At 44.5% G+C, this 22,754-nt stretch overlaps 1 protein-coding gene and 1 long non-coding RNA gene across 2 annotated transcripts in view; one reads left to right on the forward strand and one right to left on the reverse strand.

The window, feature by feature from the left end:
* Positions 1-1,536: 1,536 nt before the first annotated feature.
* On the forward strand, positions 1,537-3,368 carry LOC139262343 (uncharacterized). The gene is made up of 3 exons (XR_011592951.1): positions 1,537-1,608; positions 1,769-1,884; positions 3,285-3,368. It is a non-coding gene; the product is annotated as an uncharacterized lncRNA (long non-coding RNA).
* Positions 3,369-10,639: 7,271 nt separating this feature from the next.
* Positions 10,640-22,754, reverse strand: part of amn (amnion associated transmembrane protein) — a 60,201-nt gene continuing 48,086 nt past the window's right edge. The window contains exon 12 of the mRNA XM_070877922.1: positions 10,640-10,756. Within this exon, the coding sequence (XP_070734023.1) occupies positions 10,640-10,756 (117 nt within the window). The remainder of the gene's footprint in view (positions 10,757-22,754) is intronic.

The raw sequence follows: 22,754 nt of genomic DNA on the forward strand, positions 1-22,754 counted from the left end.
TATCGCCTCCGACGCAGTGCAGTCCTGTGCTGACCCCCTCTCTCTTGTGGCGCATCAGGTCGACGTGGAGTAGGCTGCTGGTGGTGTTGCTGCTGTTCTGGTTGTGGTTGTTGTAACTGGTGTTGGTGCTCATTTTGGTCCAATTCGGAGGTGCAAGGTGAGCTAGCATAAGCGCACCCATGCTGATCTAATAGACGGCAGGTAAAGTGGAGATCAGAGGCACAATCCCTAAATGTTCTGATAGTGACTAGTAATGTTGTGAGAGTGGCTACCGATGTTGCAGAAATGATCTGCAAATTCTTGCCAGCTAAATCGCCACATAAAGTGGTGTCAGCAAGAGCCTTTCCCTTAGGCAAGGAAGCCGGTGTAATGTGTGAGTATTTGTGTTTTTCCAGCTGCCACTTGATGGATTCGCACAATGGCCACTGAGCTCCGTCTCCCTTTCACAGGCAATGTTCCTGAGGATCCACAAGTTAAAGCCAAAACCTGATGTTAAAAAGTCACCAAGGGTTTCTTAACAAGCAGTTACCTCAATGTGGTCACCCATCTCTCCTGCGCGGGTATGTGCCGCGCCTCGAAATGTGCCCGAGTTAAAAGCAGAAGTCGACGTGTTCCCGACGCACTGTCAATTTCCGCGCTTTAAACTGCCGACCCACCCCCAAACCCACATGCTTGGCAATGGGAAACTTCCGGCCATTGTGAGGGAACTGAGTCAGCATTAGCACAGAAATATATTCATTAACCTAAAATATTACAGCTTTAACTGGACATTAATTTGTCTCCCTTGTCAGGAAGCCTTCCAGACTTTCCTGGATGATTTCATCTGAATTCATTGTTGATTTCTGCTTTGCATACTTTAGTTTAAACCAAAAGTCAGAAAATGAAATGCTCAGTTAACTGCACTTTTATGTAAGCTCTTGATTGTTGAGCAGCAGTTCTAATATTGGAATTTTCTTGAAAGAAGTCACCAGATGGTCTTTATAGACGGGGTGGGGGAGGGGGCAGGATTACAATTGCATGTTCAAGTCAGGGCTGTTATTTAACTTTTGCACCAATCAACCCCCCCCCCCCCCCCCCCCGCTGCCGCCGCTGCAGACACGTGGTGTCACTATAGGTGGTGATTCTTTACATTTATCTTCACTACTCTCTCAGTATTTCCCACAAGAGGCGTTTTCCAGCTCGACCTGCTTGAGACAGGAGTGGGGCGGATGGTGTGAGCTACAGATGTCTCCACTGCTACTGTCAATGTGGCTCTGTAATTAGCTGGCACAAACATCTGTTTCTCCCTCGGAGACAATCCTCTCATAATGTAGCACTCTAGCTATTCAGCTGACCAACAAATAACAGAGATCACTGGCATCTGAACCTGGCATCAATGATATTGCTGTAGTGAAAAGGCAGATTTTCTTTTTTTTAATGTTTAAATCATTGAAATAAACTTTAGGGCAGAAACCATGGAAATATAAATGAATTATTTTATAGCTGCTGGATATTGATAAGTAAAATGTTTTTGATTTTAACAAATCAGAATAAACATGATAGAAAATGAAGGCAGTATATTAATTTCACCAGTTTTGACTGACAGGAAGCGGCTCCATGTTCACCAAGGTAGGAATGGAGAGTCAGGAAAGTGCAACAATTCCTGTAAATAGATACTAAAAGAAATACTTGTATTTATATAGTGCCTTTCACAATCTCAGGACATCTCAAAGTGTTTTACAGCCAATGAAGTGAAGTCACTTTTTAATTTTTATAAATTTGTTCACAGGATGTGGGAGTCACTGGCAAGACCAGCATTTATTGGCCACCCCTTGAGGTCATTTCAGGGAGCAGTTAAAAGTCAACCACATTCCTATGGGTCTGGAATCACATAGGCCAGACCGGGTAAGGATACAGATTTCTTTCTCTAAAGGACATTTGTGAACCAGATGGGTTTTTACAACAATCCGGTAGTTTCATGGTCACCATTACCGATACGAGTCTTTTATTTCAGATTTATTTAATTGAATTTAAATTTCCCAGCTGCCATGAAGGGATTTGAACTCTTATCTCCAGATCATTAGGCCAGGACTCTGAATTACTAGTCTAGTAACATTACCACTATGCTACCGTCCCCTAACATGTAATGGAGGAAACGTGGCAGCCAATTTGGGCACAGCAAGTTCCCAACAGCAATGAGATGACGACCAGATAATCTGTTTTAATGATTTTGGTTGAGGGATGAATATTGGCCATGACAATGAGGGAGAACTCCCCTGCTCTTCGAACAGTGCCATGGGATCTTTTGCATCCACAACCTTCTGACTTCGAGGCAAGAGTGCTACCAACTGCAATGTCTGACACATTATACATATTAAGTGTGTGGCTACAGGATACACCTTGGGTAGCAATGGTGTACGGGACCATACACTACTGAATGATATTGGGGTGAATAGGTTGTTCTGCATTTTAAAATATATTAAAAAAAAACAGTGTACTGGCTCCATCTAGTGTTCTGTGCTGAGCTTTTTCACTTCCTGTGGAACAATATCATTGATGACAGTCTTGTTTGAAGTGGTATGTGGCTGACAATACATTCACTGGTGTGATCTGCGTAAATTGTCACAACTGAGTTATCCTTCACATTTCCTAGTGATAGAAAGAAGCCTCATGATCATCAGTTGGATCCCATTCATCACATTGAGCCCAGTGCTTCCCAAAATGATGGGGCTCCAACAGCTATTTCATTCAGGAAGTTTACATTCGTACTTTCTTATGTTGAAGTGATGCCAACTCCACTCACATGACACTATAGGATACAGGGAAAGGACAGGTAAATGAGATATAGAGGAGATAACTCCAGTTGAAACATTCACACTGACACAACCACAATGGGCCACCTCCTGTGCAGTAATTTCTATGATTCTACATCCCATTTCTGCAGCATGTCCTGCCTTCTTAATCAAGGTCTTTTGATGTCACTCATGAAGTCAACAATTTTTAAAAGTCTAAGCAAGGGTTAGACTCGCCACAATCGGTACCATTTCACAACAGCGGCCCTCATCTTCCATGTAATCCTTTGGTTCTACATACTTTGGAACTTTACTTTCAAAACTGCTTCCAGCTCCAACCTTCCACAGGACAGTCAGTTCCTTAATAAGTATCATCTTCGACCTTCTGCCCCACAGCACTGTTTCCAGTTGGATGTTTATCTGAATAATCTCGACAGTTACAGCCATGTTCAACCTCTCTGCAGTAGGCTTCACTTTCAGTAACTTTCACAAATGTCCGATTTTCTCCTGCAGGCATAAACATAACAGGGCCAAAAATCCGCAGCCCTTCTAGTGCTCCTCTGCAGGAAAGAAGGGTTGGAAATTGTGATATAGGGCTAGACTTTCCCAAGAGCTCCTTAACGCCCGATTGCCCGCCCAGAAAAACTGCTAAAGTTTGGTAAGTAACGCTGGCGAAAATTTTCACTTAAGTTAAAACTAATCGCCCGGTGAGAAAATGGTTCTTGCACCATTATTCTTGGAGGTTAAGGGGAAACTAAGTAAAACAGGCGGTTTGTAAAAAATTTAGCCCGAAGCTGCGTTTGGGCCTAGGGAGGGGGAAATCTTTAAAAAAAAAATGTCACAATAAAAATTAAAAAACATTCCCAAAACACTTTTACACCTAATCGCTGTTTAAAATGTTAAAAAAATATATAGAACCTTTAACTTACCTTTCTTTGCAGAATACTCACCTACCACCCTGTTCAAGCAGCTTTCACAGGACAGTTCCCTCGGCGATTTGGACGGGCTTCCGTTGAGACAAAACTTAGGCCCTGACGATTTTCTCGGCGGTGCACGTCGGTGATTTGGTCTCAGCGGGCGTTTGCAGATTTGGACGATAACATTGAAAAACACAAGGGGAAACTTTCGCCGAGCGGAAAAACAACTATACTGCCGAGGAAATCGGCAAGAACCCACCGAAAATGAAAGGAAAGTTTAGCCCACAGTGATTCCTGCCCTTGCCTATCTTTTTCCAAGGGTTTTGTTTTGGGAGGAGCCTCTGTCTACTTTAAGCAAGAACACTGGCATGAGTAGGGATGGGGTTCCATGGCTAGAACTTCCCTCATCCCCAGCCTGACAGAACATTAACAGGTTGATACAGCAGGTAAAAGCAGGAATATCCTGAAGGGTGGAAGACACCTGTGCATGGAGTTTTTTTTAACGTGTGGTGGCCGTTGCACCCCAGCCATCACACGAGCTTGACAGAGCTAAGTCTTGGTCCAGTGGCAAGGATTAACCAAGACGGCTGTGTTAGATATACGCTGTAACACCACTGCCCGTATCCTGTTTACCCATAACCCCTGTGACATTGGCTCCTGGTCTGGTAACGCCTCAATTTTAAAGTTCTCAGCCTTGTTTTCAAGTCCCTCCATGCCCTCACTCTCCCTATCTCTGTAACCTCCTCCAGCTCACTCCATTGGTGTCCATGTTTTCAGCTTTCCTAAACCTCTCCGCCTCGCCTTCTTTCTCCTTCTTTAAGACACTACTTAAAACCTACCTTGTTGACTGTCCTAATATCGCCTTATGTGGATCAGTGTCAAATTTTGTTTGAATGCGCTCCTGTAAAGTGCTTGGGGACATTTTGCTACGTTAAATGCTCTATAAAAATGCAAGTGTTGTAACACTGTTATGTACTTGGTTTTTTATTATCTGTACTGTTTAAATACATTCTCCTAAATATCATGGCAAAAAATATGGATAACGTGCATAAAAACCAATCTGTTTTGTTATCGTGTGTAGTCAGTAATATGCTCAATGTGTTCATGTCGCACCATCAACAGTCAGTAACACATTAAGTGACAAGGGCCAATTATGCAAGCCAATCCGGAGACTTCATGGGATTGGGCTAAAAAGTTTCCTTGTATTTCAAAATGGATAAATATGAGCACGACATTGTCTGTGCTTAAACCTTTGTTTTGCAACTGCTATTCCTAACTGAGATTGTTGTAATCAATAATGTGGTATATCTGTACATTTTATATTTGAAATTATTTCTCTACAGTTAATTCAACTTCTAGTAAAATGTTGCTGTTTTGAAACATTAGAATGTGCTTTGAAGAATGAGCAATAAATTATATAGTGTAATAACGCTTTATATTGTGAAAACATCATCTGAAATTGACAGAAAGTCAGAAGATACAGAGCAGTTATAGGGGGCATGGTGAGGAGTATAATTGATCCCTAGATGAGTCCAACAACATATCATCTGTGAAAAGAACCACTGCAATACTAAAAAACTCAGAACAGACTCTCCAAAGCTGTCTTTTAAAGATTTGATAACATTGAGAGATAATTTTGAGAGAGAGGGGAAGAGAGATGGGTTCTGCAAATCTTTCATCTACCCTCACATGGAAATTGGAGCAGGAATACATATCCCAAATAAAAACTGCCACATATTCCCGTAGCTTCTGGCTTCCTTATGAAGGTCAAATGAAGCACTACATCAAAATCCTTTTGAAAATCAATGAGCACCGTCTAAGTTCCATTTCCATGAGCCTTACAATGCTCTGTGATATCATATAAATCTGCAACCAGCTCTACAAATGCCTCATGAGAACAAATGCCAGCCTGGTCCTTTCTAATGCTACTAACCTCAAAAGCATTGGCATGTGTGTTATAATAACCAAAGAACCATTGATGTCAGCCACATTGATATCAGCAAGGTTCCTTGGTAGTTTTTGAGCTCACTGGGATCCTCCCTGTGAATGGAAACCACAGCTGCACTCTAGAACACTGATGGCATGCATGCCTCAAACAAAATACTATTCACCAGTCTCAGAGAAGTAGCCCCAAAGTGAGTTGATGGTTCCTGCCACTATTCCCCCCACTTTGCCTAAAACAGCAGTCCAAACACTCACATTTGGCAAGTATCTATCACCTCTCTGATTGTAGATTTTACATAATGGCTGTGTCTCATGCATTGGCTTAAAAATGTTGACAGTTCACATGTATGACTATGTATAGTGAAATAGTAAACCTATTTACCACAAGATCACAATATAACTATGGACGGGAAAGCCCATATGACCACCTTAGTTCATCCATCCAAAGAGAGTCTAATGTCTCTCCAATTTTGGTATCCAAGTGTTTAAGTAACTTCAACATTTTCGACTCCATTACCCTACCCTGAAATCCATTCCATATTTTGATTGTGCATGTGTGTGCATATACACGTGAAGAACATACTGCTATCAGCCATAAATTTGCTACTTTGAACCTGCCTTTGAACTTACCTCTCATAATTTACTTGGTCATTTTCTGAATTTCCACATTGTTTACTGTTAAGTATCGAATAACTCCACGAGGCTAAGTACGGTGAGCTAGTTCAGGCATGCCCTTACTCCAGTTTATTTATTCTCAAAGTGAGGATTCAACATGGCTGCCAACATTATATACACAGCTTGCACGTGTCTGCCAGTGACCATTAGGACTCTGACAGTCGCGCCCTCCGGTGGCAGGTAAAACCCAGTTAACATACATAACATTTACTATCTTGTACATTTGCATAAGATATACAAATGCACAGAAACAGGCCATTTGGCCCAACCAATCCATTGCTACAAGGTCACCTCTCCATTGCCTTGTTTCAAGCACCATTCGTGGGGTACATTTGTCAACTTGCTTTTCCTATGTGCAGTACTTTAAATTAAATTTTATCTGGGACATATTTTGTCCAACTGATTTTATTCTTTCTAAGTTGTCTCTTCAGTATCAGTTGCCCGTCCTAGTTGGGCATCTTCTTCAAATTTCACCAATTTACATTATATATCTGAATCCAAGTCATTGATATCAATTAGAAAATGTAGTGGTCCCACTAATAATCGCTGGCAGCACTACATTAATTCACCATTCAACCCCTCACCCCACCTGCCCCTCCCCCCCCCCCCTCCACTCCACCCCCCTGCCACCTACCCTACAAAACAGAACTAGTCTCTACTGTTTTTTGCCCTTCAGGAAATTCGTCATCCATTCCCAAGGATTACCCTGAATCCCCATTGCTTTGAGTTTTTTGTGCATATCTTGGTTAAATGTGATTAGGAGGTCTAGCTTTTCTACACCATGGGGGTTTCCACCATTCACCTGGAATGTCATTTCCGCAAAAGAATTAAGGAGTTTGGTCAAACAGGATGTTCTCCTTCTGAATCTGTGCTGGCTGTTGTTTACTGAATTATTATTGTACCGATAATCCTCAAGTTTACCCTTTATAATTGTTTCAATTATGTCACATGGTATAGAAGTTAGACAAATTGATCTATAGCTCTCTGCATCTGCTTTGTCATTAAATTAAATATTACCATGCTAGCCTGTTTCCAATCTATTGGTATCTCCAGAGTGCCCACGACTCTCCAATAACATGTTTCACAAATCTTGTCTCCTGTTTCTTTTAGTACTCTGACATAAATGCCCTTTATTCCTGTGAATGTATTTGTTTAGAGCCTATTTAGCCTGTCTAGTATTTCCATCTCATTTAGATCAAAATCACTAGTTCTAATTAGTTTATCACTGCTTATGAATACTTGGAGAAAATAAATGTCCAGAATATTAACTATTCCATTTCCTGACATTTCCATACCCCTTTTCCCTGAATGGGCCTCTCATCATCTTAGTTTTTGCACCTTCTTTTGTTTTGAAATGTTTTTCCATTCACTGAAATTTTTTTATATCAGTTAACAAATTTCTGCTTTTCTTTTAAACAGATTACAGGTCTTTCAACCCATTAACTTTCTCTCTTCGATTGGAGCAGTTAATATGGCTTTTGGGGTTTTTTCTCCTTTTTTCTGGTTCTGTAAAATGCTCGCTTATTTTCCAGATTTCAGTTCTGAAGCAAGTCCTACCTAAAATGTTAATTTCTCTTTTCTATCTACATACAGACTTATCTGCTGTGTGTTTCCATCATTATCTTTATTTTGTTTCAGTTTAACCTCCCTCTGGCCTTGTAATTTGCATATCCTTTGCTCCATTGCATCACACACAAAAGTCTTTATTTTGCATTAAAATGCCAATACACTTAATTAAAAACCTAAAAAATTATTTTCAAACAATTGCATAAACCATTGGAAATTTCAGAGAGATGCTCAGATCTGAAATAAAATATATGCACGGTAACCATCATAACAGAGACACAACTTGAGCATGGAGGATGGGTGGGGAAAGATTTCTCTGTGCATTCTATGTAGTGAAAACTATGAATTTATGCCTTTGATGCAGTACAACAAAAAGATATGGATGTTACAAAGCCAGCGGGAGATTGCACTGGTCTGTGGATCAAGTAGGTTGGTATCAGACAGTGGAGAGAATTTCCGCAGGGTTCTCCTGATCTCCCGCAGTAACTTTGATGGGAAATCAGTGGAAACCCTGGAGAAATGGTGTAAGCAGCAGATTAAGCCAATTTTGCAGAGGTGCTGTCAGAGAACCTCTAGAAATTCCAGGATCTGTTCGTGAGCTGTATTGAACCTTTTTAAAAATGTTATATTGTGTGTAGCAGGTATAAGGATAAGTAAGGTTTTTTTGGGGGGGTGTGGGGGGGGGGGGGGGGGAATGCAGCCTGCTGTATTAACATTTAAAAATGATTTAATACTGAAAGCCATAGTCAGAGGAGCTGAGATGTGTAGTTCTCAGGCTAAACTGGTAATTGAGGATCTGTTGATACTGGATAATCTCTCCAATGTCTAATCAGCAATATGGAGCAACAGTTGTCTTGCCCATCCTGAGGCGTTTAAACCTATCTACAAACATCATCTCATTAATTTTCAACTCTGTAGATATTTTTTAATTCCCCTATATATTGTGCTAGCTGTGCTATAAAACCCGAGAAAGAATTTTGTCTCAAACAGAAACATTTTTGTACATTCTAAAATTCTTTGCCAAGTTTCACAGTAGAATTACAAAGCACAAGCTGACCAATCACATCATCCTTACCAGATATGTCATTATTTCCATAATTCAAGGCCTGTAAAAAAAATCCAGGGATATTGTCTGCGGTTTATGGTTACTGTGGTGCACTACTCCCCCTGCTGGTGAAACTATTTAACATTTCAAAACAGGAACAATTTGTTCAAAATATTTGTTGAGCATTTTGCTTTAAAGCAAATGATGGATGTTGAAAAGTATTTAAACAGGATAGCATTCACTTGATACTCTCTGGATCACTTCAGTAGAATCAACTGTGTTTTACTGGTGTTTAATGCAGCAGCCACTAGCCAATGAACATTAAGGCTTATTTAATTTTCTTTATCGCTGTGTCTGATAGAATGAGGATAGGGAGGAGATTGTTGTCCTTTTTAAATGAAGCATGGTGAAAGACAACAATTCAAATTTTTAACTGCACAATGACAATCTATGGGTTTACATTTTTCTGTCAATGGTGTTTGTAAACAGGATCATGAACTTGTTTTTTTTTAAATTTATTTCTCATAGCCATTAAAATATGATTTAATTTTAATTATTGCCTAAAAACATTAGTCCAACATAAAATGTGTTTACAATATATGTAAAAGGAACAATAGAAAGAACAGACATCATAAGATAGTCACCTGTCTATCTGTGTAGATCTTTCTCTGTCCTTTAGTCCGTGTCTGAGTACTAGTATCTGTTTATGATCTCCTATCTACTTACCTGTTTCAATTTTCTAGATGCCATGTCGTTGTCTACATTTGATCAAATTTACACCAAAAAATCAAATGTAATTGAGGCAAAGCTAAGTTGTCTGTTTATGGTTCAAAGTAAACCCCTCATTTCTTTACCTCAGAATTGGCCTGGATCAAGATAATAACAGTTATGCAATAGTTATAAATGTCTGATGCTAATCCCCTGCCCTTCTTTGTGGAAAGGAGAAGTCAGTCTATGTGTTAGGCTGTCAATTTAATCATACCAGAAGCTGAATATGGACTGAGTCTGAATTAGCACAAGAATTAACCCCAGGAAGCTGGCAGTTACTCCTGATAATCCAGGTTCAAACTAGGAGTATTCACCATAGCGATTGTAGGATAAATTAAGCATTAACCCAGTTTCTGTCAGTTGCCCATCAAAAAATTATTTCATCTCTTTTGCTGTTCTTTCATTTTTTACCTTTTCAGTTTAGTATATTACTCAGTTTATTTTCTCCCCATTGATCTACCTTTGTTGCCATCATCTGTCCCTTGAGGTTTTCTTTCACTCTCTAATTATTTTTCCTTAATTCAGTCTAAAATCCAGTTAAGCGCATTAGTGAGTAAGACTGGGAGAGAGTATTTAGCATCAGGCAGAAAGGAAACAACATCCTGTGGATTCACAAGTTTTTCTTGGCAATGAACAGACAGGCTTCCTAACAGGCAGCTAGGTTCATCTGCTCAGCTGAATTAATGTCTGCAGGTTGAAAGGTGAAAACGTATGTTATCACATATTAAAAACACATTGGAAAGCATTTAAGTTTATATACCACTCAATGTCCCATTGCTACCCGAGACAACTTTCATTGAGAGAAGTTTGAAACTGAAATAAATAATTTTCTACAATTGTGGTAAACAAGCAAACTCTCACCATGCGATTGGTCTGTGAAGAGGGAAATTATATCTTGCAAGTTAACTTGGTTTTCAGAATATTAAAAATGAACACAGCAACAACACAATTTTTTAACAATCTTTTTTGCCAAAATCGTGCTCATCAAAGAGTGGATTAACAAAATTGGTCTCAGATTGAGTTGTGACTATGTTTATTGCATTTTCTCCGGAGTAAAGACCATAAGAATCCTGTAAAAAAAGAAAGAAAAGGTTTGTCTAGATCAAGATAGATGCAAGGCTATCTATCAAGTTGCCTATTATCATCTGATGCCTGATTGAATTTTGACGTGTCTGTTTGCAACACAGTGCTGTAAAATGTACATCAGATGGTTACAGATTGCACTCTTGATCATGTTACAGGTTTGAGTCCTGGGGTTGCCTTCCACTTGCCTTAGTTCAGTAAATTTCAGAACCTCTGATAAAGCTGTGCATGTGCCATTCTACATTAGCAAAGTGAAAAATCAACATCAGCCGAGTTATCTAATAGTAATGCAACTTAATCAGAGCTCCTGGAGTAATACAGCAACCTGATCTCCTGTGCTGCTATCCTGCTCTCACACTATGCTGAAGTCTGCATCAGATAGGCTGGAAGGGGCAACAATCTATAAATTTGCATTTGTTTTCCAATTTTCTAGACGCACAGCGTGGTAAGTTTTTGCAATGCAATGATCACAATAATTGGATACTGGTACAGAAGCCAACCTTGTCTTGGGTGTACAAAGGAAAACATTTTAATATTTGCAATGTGAAGTGGCAGCTATAATCTTCTTAATTACTAAGCGTCAAACTGGATACAATAGAATAGTCCACAGCTGTCTTTGGGAATGATGTGTATGTGACAACGCATCAGTTCCACTAGTTAGTACAAAAAGGATTTCAATCTTAAGACATTATAGTCTGATTTTACAGTTTTCATTGAATCGCTTCCCCTGGGTAACGAATGTGGCTTCTAATGTTACAATACAAGTCTCCCATCCACTCTACCTTCAGGAAGCCACACAGGCTCGAATAGTTAGATTTTGTTGATGTCAGTAAGTAGTCTTTAGTGAAACATCTTATTTTTAGATTGAAGTATTGCATACACAAAGCCTACTCTTTAATAAATACAGATGGTGAAACATCTAGAACTCTGAACTATGTCACCACCCGCTGATTGAAGGAGATTAAACTGATTGAACCAGTATCCTGATCTTAAATAAAGGCTATTAAAAAGGTATGAAGGCAGAGTTGGCTAACGTGGACTGGAAAATAGATTAAAGTGTAAGATGGTTGATAAGCAGTGGCAGACATTTAAGGAGATATTTCATAACTTTCAACAAAAATATCATCGTCATCATAGGCAGTCCTTCGGGGTCGAGGATGACTTGCTTCCACACTAAAAATGAGTTCTCAGGTGACTGAAGAGTCCGATACGGGACCTACCGTCTCCGTCACAGGTAGGGCAGATGGTGGTTGAAGGAACGGGTAAATGGGGTGCTTCGGTTGTCGTGCGCTCCTTCCGCTGTCAATGCTTGGCTTCAGCTTGCTCTCGGCGAAGTGACTCAAGGTGTTCAGCGCTTGCGCGGATGCTTTTCCTCCACTTTGGATGGTCTTGGGCCAGGGATTCCAGGTGTTGGTAGGGTTGTTACAATTTTCAAGGCGGCTTTGTGGGTGTCCTTGAAGAGTTTCCTCTGCCCACTTGGGGCTCGCTTGCCATGTTGGAGCTCCGAGTAGAGCACTTGTTTTGGGAATCTTGTGTTAGGCATGTGGATGATGTGGCCCGTCCAGCGGAGTTGATCGAGTGTGGTCAGTACTTCGATGCTGGGGATGTTCACCTGAGTGAGGACACTGACATTGGTGTGCCTATCCTGTAGGTGGATTTGCAGGATCTTGTGAAGGCCACTTTGGTGGTACTTCTCCAGTGCTGTACATAGTTCATGTCTCTGAGCCAAATAGGAGGGTGGGTTTCACCACTGCTCTGTAGACCATGAGCTTGGTGCTGGTTTGAGGTCCTGGTCTTCAAATATATATATTCCAGTGAGAAGGAAAGACTTTAAGAGAAGGGAATACCATCCGTGGCTAACTAAGGAACTAAAGGGTGGTATCAAACTGAATAAAATGGCATACAAAGTGTCCAAGATTAGTGGGAGGCCAGAGGATTTGCACATTTTTAAAAACTAGCAAACGATGACTAAAAATATAATAAAGAAAGATAGACTATGAGAGTAAACTAGCAAGAAATATAAGAGCTTCTCCACCTATATAAAAAGAAAGAAAGCAGCTAAGTAAACATTGGTTCCCTTAGAGGATGAAACTGGGGACTTAATAATAGGGAATAGGGAAATGGCAGAGACTTTGAACAAATATTTTGTATCGGTCTTCACGGCAGAAGACACTAAAAACTTCTCAATAATGGATAATCAAGGGGCTATAGGAAGGGAGGAACTTAAAACAATCACTATCACTAAAGAACAAGTGCTCAGTAAAATAATGGGACTAAAGGTGGACAAGTCCCCTGGACCCGATGGCTTGCATCCTAGGGTCTTAAAAAAAGTGGCTGCAGAGATAGTGAATGCATTGGTTGTAATCTACCAAAGTTCCCTAGATTCTGGAGAGGTCCCAGCAGATTGGAAAAGTGCAAATGTAACAAGCTTATTTAAAAAAGGAGGCAGACAGAAAGCAGGAAACTATAGACCAGGTAGCCTAACATCTGTCGTTGGTAAAATGCTGGAGTCCATTATTAAGGAAGCAGTAGCAGGACATTTGGAAAAGCATAATATAATCAAGCAGAGTCAGCATGGTTTTATGAAAGGGAAATCACGTTTGACAAATTTGCTGGAGTTCTTTCAGGATGTAGCAAGCAGGGTGGATAAAGTGGAACCGATGGATGTGGTGTATTTGGATTTCCAGAAGGCATTTGATAAGGTACCACATAAAAGGTTACTGCACAAGATAAAAGCTCACGTGTTTGAGGGTAATATATTAGCATGGATAACGGACTGGCTAACTAACAGAAAACAGAGAGTCGGGATAAATGGGTCATTTTCTGGTTGGCAAACGGTAATTAGTGGGGTGCCACAAGGATCGATGCTGGGGCCTCAACTATTTACAATCTATATTAATGACTTAGATGAAGGGACCGAGTGTAATGTAACCACGTTTGCTGATTATACAAAGATGGGTAGGAAAGCAAGTTGCGAGGAGGACTCAAAGAATTTGCAAACGGATATAGACAGGCTAAGTAAATGGACAAACATTTGACAGATGGAGTATAATGTGGGAAAGTATGAGGTTATCCACTTTGGTAGGAAAAAATAAAAAAGCAAATTATTATAGAGAGAGATTACAAGATGCTGCAGTACAGAGGGACCTGGGGGTCTTTGTGCATGAAACACAAAAAGTTAGTATGAAGGTACAGCAAGTAATCAGGAAGGCAAATGGAATGCTGGCCTTTATTGCAAGGGGATGGAGTATAAAAGCAGGGAAGTACTATTGCAACTATACAGGGTATTGGTGAGACCACACCTAGAGTACTGCGTACAGTTTTGGTCTCCAGTGGATGTGGTGTATTTGGATTTCCAGAAGGCATTTGATAAGGTACCACATAAAAGGTTACTGCAAAGATAAAAGCTCATGGGGTTGGAGGCATTGGAGCAGGAGTAGGCCATTCGGCCCCTCGAGCCTGATCCACCATTCTATAAGATCATAGCAGATCTGACTATGGACTCAGCTCCACTTCCCTGCATCCTCCCCATAACCCTTCACTCCCGTATCTTTCAAAAATCTGTCTATCCCCACCTTAAATATATTCAATGACCCAGTCTCCACAGCTCTCTGGGGCAGAGTATTCAACAGATTTATGATCCTCTAAGAGAAGAAATTCTCCCTCATTTCAGTTCTAAATGGGTGACCCCTTATTCTTAAACTATATCCCCTAGTGCTAGATTCCCCCACGATTGAAAACATCTTCTCTGCACCTTCCTTGTCGAGCCCCCTCAGTATCTTATATGTTTCAATAAGATCCCCAAGATCCCCTCTCATTCTTCTAAACTCCAGTGAATGTAGGCTCAACCTACTCAAATTTTCTTCATTAGTCAATCCCCTCATCTCAGGAATCAACCTAGTGAACCTTCTCTGAACTGCCTCTAATGCAAGTACATCCCTCCTTAAATAAGACGACCAAAACTGTACGCAGTACTCCAGGTGTGGCCTCACCAATATCCTGTACAGTTTTAGTAGGACTTCTCTGCTTTTATACTCTAACCCCTTGCAATAAAGGTCAACATTCCATTTGCCTTCCAGATTACTTGCTGTACCTGCATACATACTTTTTGTGTTTCATGCAGAAGGATCCCTAGGTCACTCTGTACTGCAGCATTTTCTAATCTCTCTCCATTTAAATAATAATTTGCTTTTTTATACATTATATTCCATCTGCCAAATGTTTGCCCACTCACTTAGCCTGTCTATATCCATTTGCAGATTCTTTGTGTAATCAGGGGGCTTTGTCCAGCTTTAGTCCCATTTCTTTACTGAGTACTTTTTTTTTAGTGATAGTGATTGTTTTAAGTTCCTCACTCCCTATAGCCCTTTGATTATCCACTATTGGCATGTTTTTAGTGTCTTCTACCGTGAAGGGCGATACAAAATATTTGTTCAAAGTCTCTGCCATTTCCCTGTTCCCCATTTTAAATTTGAGGTAATGCTTCCCTCTTCCAGGTGTTAGCTCCTGGCTGCAAGCAGGCATTGGGATGGTCAGAGATCCACTTCGTGGAAGGAGGAGAGGTCAGAGTGGCCACTGCCATTGCACTCACCACGTGCTCGACAGGGGCTCCGCAGCTGTGTGGGACCAGCGGCCGGAGGGAGGCCAGAGTGTCGCCGGAGGGAGGCCAGAGTGTCGCCGGAGGGAGGCCAGAGTGTCGCCGGAGGGAGGCCCGAAACGTCGCTGGAGAGAGGCCTGAAACGTCGCTGGAGAGAGGCCTGAAACGTCGCTGGAGAGAGGCCTGAAACGTCGCCAGAGGGAGGCCTGAAACGTCGCTGGAGAGAGGCCTGAAACGTCGCTGGAGAGAGGCCCGAAACGTCGCTGGAGGGAGGCCCGAAACGTCGCTGGAGAGAGGCCCGAAACGTCGCTGGAGGGAGGCCCGAAACGTCGCTGGAGAGAGGCCCGAAACGTCGCTGGAGAGAGGCCCGAAACGTCGCTGGAGGGAGGCCCGAAACGTCGCTGGAGAGAGGCCTGAAACGTCGCTGGAGGGAGGCCTGAAACGTCGCCGGAGAGAGGCCCGAAACGTCGCCGGAGAGAGGCCCGAAACGTCGCCGGAGAGAGGCCCGAAACGTCGCTGGAGGGAGGCCCGAAACGTCGCTGGAGAGAGGCCCGAAACGTCGCTGGAGGGAGGCCCGAAACGTCGCTGGAGAGAGGCCTGAAACGTCGCCAGAGAGAGGCCCGAAACATCGCTGGAGAGAGGCCTGAAACGTCGCCGGAGAGAGGCCCGAAACGTCGCTGGAGAGAGGCCCGAAACGTCGCTGGAGAGAGGCCTGAAACGTCGCTGGAGAGAGGCCCGAAACGTCGCCAGAGAGAGGCCCGAAACGTCGCTGGAGAGAGGCCCGAAACGTCGCCAGAGAGAGGCCCGAAACGTCGCCAGAGAGAGGCCCGAAACGTCGCCAGAGAGAGGCCCGAAACGTCGCTGGAGAGAGGCCCGAAACGTCGCCAGAGAGAGGCCCGAAACGTCGCCAGAGGGAGGCCTGAAACGTCGCCAGAGAGAGGCCCGAAACGTCGCTGGAGGGAGGACCAAAACGTCGCCAGAGAGAGGCCTGAAACGTCGCCAGAGAGAGGCCCGAAACGTCGCTGGAGGGAGGACCAAAACGTCGCCAGAGAGAGGCCCGAAACGTCGCTGGAGAAAGGCCCGAAACGTCGCCAGAGGGAGGCCCGAAACGTCGCCAGAGAGAGGCCCGAAACGTCGCCAGAGGGAGGCCCGAAACGTCGCCAGAGAGAGGCCCGAAACGTCGCCAGAGGGAGGCCCGAAACGTCGCCAGAGGGAGGCCCGAAACGTCGCCAGAGAGAGGCCCGAAACGTCGCCAGAGGGAGGCCCGAAACGTCGCCAGAGAGAGGCCCGAAACGTCGCCAGAGGGAGGCCCGAAACGTCGCCAGAGGGAGGCCCGAAACGTCGCCAGAGAGAGGCCCGAAACGTCGCCAGAGAGAGGCCCGAAACGTCGCCAGAGAGAGGACCAAAACGTCGCTGGAGAGAGGCCCGAAACGTCGCTGGAGGGAGGACCAAAACGTCGCCGGAGGGAGGCCCAAACGTGAGGGTGGAGAGAAAAGACAGGGCCTGTCATGTATCTCACACCACTGTATATAACTGTATCTTACCATGCTATACATGACTGTAACTAGATACGACCTGTAAACACAAGCATACCTTACCACCAGGGGTGTACTTGCAGGAGACACTGCACACCTGTCCCACACAGGTATATAAAGGCAGGTCTCAGGCAACTGAGGCATTCCAGAGCTGGAAATAAAGGTACAGGTCCTGAGTGACCTTGACTTCAAGATGTGCCTCGTGTAAGTTTGTACTGCAGGATCAGGACTTTACAGTGGCGACGAGTTACGGGATCACAGAATCCACAGAATGGCTACCAACGGCTCAGATGAGAAATACAATGCTGGAGATAATTGGGAGGACTTTATAGAAAGGCTCCAGCAAAGCTTTGTAACCAAAGACTGGTTAGGCGACGATAAGGCAGATAAGAGAAGAGCCCATCTCTTGACCAGAACAAACGCCTTATTGAAGGACCTGCTGGCACCCGAGAAACCAGCAAGCAAGTCGTTTGAAGAGTTGAGCACACTGGTGAGACACCACCTGAAGCCAGCAAGCAGCCTACACATGGCCAGACACAGGTTCTACAACTACAGACGGTGTGTGGGCCAGAGCATACTCGACTTTGTGGCGGAACTTCAGAGGCTGGCTAGTTTATGTGAGTTCTCCGATGAACTAAGGAGAGAAGTACTGAGAGACTTTTTTATTGAAGGAATAAGCCACGCAGGCATATTCCGAAAGCTCATAGAGACCAAGAACTTGACCCTAGAGGCAGCAACACTGGTCGCACAGACATTCTTGGCAGGAGAAGAAGAAACAAGGTTGATCTATTCTGCGGATATGACAACTAACAAAACATCGGAACAAGGGGTTCACAGCATGAAATGAGCCGCTACCCCCACACACAGACAAATCAGGAGAGCAGGCCTTCAACAGCAGGCAGTGGCGCCAGAAGCCATCAAGGGCCACATGAATGGCCGTTCACACCTCATCAACCCACAATGCAAACAATCAACTACAAACTGAGAGAAGCTCAAGCGAGATCAGCCAGATGCAGCTCATCCTTCGGAAACAATGGAAGCGGTCTGTGCTGGAGATGTGGGCGAAAGCACTCATCAAGGGGGTGTCGATTTCAGCATACCATTTTCAGAAACTGCAACTATACAGGGCATCTGGCCCGCATGTGCAGAAAAACAGCAGCTTGGCTGGTATATAAATCGGAAGGGTCGGAAAGCGGACCAGAAGACGGTGGGGACAGTGCCCGGGACACCGAGATGCAGCGGGTCAATACGATCAATGTCCACTGTTCTTACAACAAGACGCCTCCAATAATGATGAGGGTCCTACTCAATGGAATACCCGTCAACATGGAACTGGACACGGGAGCGAATCAATCTCTCATGAGTGTCCAAAAATTTGAACAGCTGTGGCCGCACAAAAGCAACAGACCAAAACTCACAAGGGTCGACATCAAACTAAGGACCTATACCAAAGAAATCATCCCAGTCCTTGGCAGCGCCATGCTCTCAGTCACACACAAAGGGACGGTGAACCGACTTCCCCTGTGGATTGTCCCTGGAGATCTCCCAGCACTGTTGGGGAGAAGCTGGCTGGCAAAACTAAATTGGAAATGGGATGATGTTCATGCCATGTAATCAGAGGAACGGACCTCCTGCTCAACAATTCTAAAGCGATTTGAACATCTCTTTCAGACACAAAGGGGCTAAAGTTAAAATCTACATCACACAGGATGCTAGACCGGTCCATCACAAGGCTAGAGCTGTGCCTTATGTGATGAGGGAAAAGATTGAACATGAACTGGACCAGCTTCTGCAGGAAGGCAGTATCTCACCCGTGGAATTTAGTGACTGGGCAAGTCCCATCGTCCCCGTCATGAAGCCTGATGGATCCGTACGAATCTGTGGGGATTACAAATCTACCATAAACAGAGTCTCCCTACAGGGCCAATACCCGCTGCCCAGAGCGGAGGACCTATTTTCCAAATTGGCTGGAGGAAAACTTTTCTCGAAACTAGATCTCACATCTGCGTATATGACGCAAGAATTGACCGACGAGTCTAAGCTACTCACCACCATCAACACACATCGAGGCCTTTTCATGTACAATCGATGCCCATTCGGCATCAGGTCGGCAGCTGCTATATTCCAGCGCAACATGGAGAGTCTGCTCAAGTCCATCCCGGGGACGGTTGTGTTTCAAGATGACATACTCATCATGGGCAGGGACACCGACTCTCATCTCCGCAATTTGGAGGAAGTACTAAAGCGATTGGATCGGGTAGGCCTAAGAGTTAAGAAATCCAAGTGTCTGTTTCTCGCGCCCGAGGTTGAATTGCCGCTGATGGAATCCGCCCAACAGAATCCAAAACCGAAGCAATTCGTCTGGCACCCAGGCCCCGGAATGCCTTGGAACTGCACACATTTCTTGGGCTACTCAATTACTTTGGGAACTTTATGCAGAACTTGAGCACGCTGCTGGAGCCTCTCCATGTGCTGCTCAGAAAGGGGTGCGATTGGTTTTGGGGGGACGCCCAAGAACGTGCCTTCAATAAGGCACGCAGCCTTCGATGTTCCAACAGTGTTTTGACTTTTTTGACCCAGGTAAAAAGCTAGTTCTTACATGTGATGCATCAGCTTACGGGGTCGGGTGCGTTTTACAGCATGTCAATGGTGCAGGTAAATTACAACCCATTGCTTATGCCTCCAGGTCACTTTTGCGGGTGGAGCGCGGGTACGGTATGGTTGAGAAGGAGGCGCTCGCGTGCGTGTACGGTGTCAAAAAGATGCCTGCCCCGAGGAGATCAAACCTTTCCATAGGCGCATGCATGAACTATCACTACAGGCAGAGTGCCTGATGTGGGGCAGCCGAGTAGTCATGCCTTTGCGAGGCAGAGAGGCGTTTGTCCGGCAGCTCCACCGCGATCACCCGGGGATCGTTCTCATGAAGGCCATAGCCAGATCTCACGTCTGGTGGCCTGGCATTGACGCGGACTTGGAGCTCTGCGTCCGACAGTGCACCATTTGTGCCCAACTCAGCAATGCCCCCATGGAGGCCCCCCTGAGCCCCAGGCCCTGGCCCACCAAACCGTGGTCGCAGGTGCACGTAGACTATGCGGGCCCATTCATGGGCAAAATGTTCCTTGTAGTCGTCGATGCATTTTCAAAGTGGATCGAATGCACTATTTTAAACTCGAGCACCACCTCCACCACTGTGGAGAGCCTTAGAACCATGTTTGCAATGCACGGAATTCCTGACATATTGGTCAGTGATAATGGTCCGTGCTTCACCAGCGCAGAATTCCAAGATTTTATAGTTGACCAGGGCATAAATCACGTTAAGACGGCACCGTTCAAGCCGGCCTCCAATGGCCAGGCGGAGTGAGCAGTGCAAATCATTAAACAAGGCATGCTTAAAATCCAAGGTCCCACGCTGCAGAGCCGCCTGTCGCGATTGCTGCTGGCATACAGATCTCGTCCGCATTCGTTGACTGGGGTTCCCCCCGCGCAACTATTGATGAAATGGACCTTAAAGACTAGGCTCTTGTTAATCCTCCCAGACATGCATGAAATTGTTGAGGCAAAGCGCCGGAAGCTAACGGAGTACCATGACTGAAATTCGAGGGGGAGGTGGAATGAGATAGGGGAAAAATTGTTTGTGCTAAACTATGGCAGGGGTCCCAAATAGCTTGCAGGGACAGTAACAGGCAAGGAAGGAAATAGGCTACTGGTTGTACAAATGGACAATGGCCAAGCCTGCCGGAGACATGTAGACCAAGTAAAAAGTAGATTCACCAACAACACTGCAGAACCAGAGGTAACTACAATTTGGAACTCACACCACACCTGGTGGATAGACAGAGGGAACAACCTGAGGAAAGGGTAGTCTCAACAGACAGCCCAGGCGAGATACCAGCAATCATACTGAACGAAACAGACAGCCCAGGCGAGATACCAGCAATCACACCGAAAGAAAAACAGGCACCAAGGCAAACAACTGAACCACAACTAAGACGCTCCACGCGAGAGCGTAGACCACCTGAGAGACTGAATCTATAAAGACAATAAGACCTTGGGGGAGGGTGATGTCATGTATCTCACACCACTGTATATAACTGTATCTCATCATGCTATACATGACTGTAACTAGATATGACCTGTAACCACAAGCATACCGTACCACCAGGGGTGCACTTGCAAGAGACACTGCATACCTGTCCCACACAGGTATATAAAGGCAGGTCTCAGGTAAGTGAGGCATTCCAGAGCTGTGAAATAAAGGTGCAGGTCCTGAGTGACCTTGACTTCAAGATGTGCCTCGTGTAAGTCTGTACTGCAGGGTCAGGACTTTACAGGGCCCAAATCTGAGGTCAGGGCTGGTCGGAGGCTCACCGGACGCCATTGGGGATCAATTGTTAGGTACCACCAGCGCTGCATCCGCAAGATCCTGTAAATCCACTGGGAGGACAAACGCACTAACGTCAGTGTTCTCGATCAGGCCAACATCCCCAGCATTGAAGCACTGACTACACTCGACCAGCTCCATTGGGCGGGCTACATCGTCTGCATGGCCGACACAAGACTCCCAAAGCAAGTGCTCTACTTGGAACTCCTACACGGCAAGCGAGCCCCAGGTGGGCAGAGGAAACGTTTCAAGAACACCCTCAAAGCCTCCTTGATAAAGTGTAACATCCCCATCGACACCTGGGAATCCCTGACCCAAGACTACCCACAGTGGAGGAAGTGCATCCGGGAGGACGCTGAGCACCTCGAGTCTCATTGCCGAGAGCATGCAGAAATCAAGCGCAGACAACGGAAGGAGCGTGCGGCAAACCAAGTTCCCCACCCACCCTTTTCTTCAACGACTGTCTGCCCCACCTGTCACAGAGACTATACAGCCACTTGAGAACACACTTTTAGAGTGGAAGCAAGTCTTCCTCGATTTCGAGAGGCTACCTATGATGATGATGACTTTCATAATCTATCTTCCCTCTATTATTTTTTTTAGTCATCCTTTGCTGGTTTTTAAAAATGTCCCATCCTCTGGTCTCCCACTAATCTTGGACACTTTTTATGCCACTGTTTTCAGTTTAAACCATCCTTTATTTCCTTAGTTAGCCACGGATGGTATTCCCTTCTCTTAAAGTCTTTCCTTCTCACTGGAATATATTTTTGTTGAAAGTTATGAAATATCTGAGGTTAATTTGATCCCAAAACTATTTTAACCTAATAAGTTGTGATGTCAGAGCCTGGTGACAGCCTTGCCAGGGAAACCCGACGGCAAGTAGCAGGCCCAGAAGAGGGGCATGATGGTAACTGATTTTTTTTTTTTAAGATTTACTTGTGGGCCAAGAAGAGCAGGTGTGCTCTTCCGGGCCCAACAAGAAAACCCAGGGCTTTTCCTGCCCCCCCTTCACCAACCACAATCGCTTAATCGCTTGCACCCCCTGCCTGTTCCCCCCCCCCCGCCCCTATCCACATACCGGACGGCTGGGGCTGCGGCCTTCTGCCTCAAACACCCAACTCCCACCAACCAGTCTCATATCATTGATGCTGGGTTCTGTTCGGGCAAGAGTCGGGCCTGGTGCATTTAAATGAGTCCTGGGAGTTAAATTGCTCTGGGACTCACGTTGGCGAGCTTGACACTCACCCCGACGATCTCATGCTTGCCTCTCGCCCGTTTTAAAACCAATGTTATGGAGATTCAAAGAGGGAAAAAATTGTATGGAAATCTGAGGAAATTAGCTATTTTAAAAGAGCAACTTGAAACAAATATATATGAAGACTCTGTCTGCAAATGCGTGTACAGCTACCCTTAAGATCTCACTTGGTTAACGTGTTGAGCATCATTCAAATCCCTTTCATTATTTGCTGGTT

Source organism: Pristiophorus japonicus, chromosome 4 (assembly GCF_044704955.1).
Source record: "Pristiophorus japonicus isolate sPriJap1 chromosome 4, sPriJap1.hap1, whole genome shotgun sequence".
NCBI classification, from domain to species: Eukaryota; Metazoa; Chordata; class Chondrichthyes; family Pristiophoridae; genus Pristiophorus; species Pristiophorus japonicus.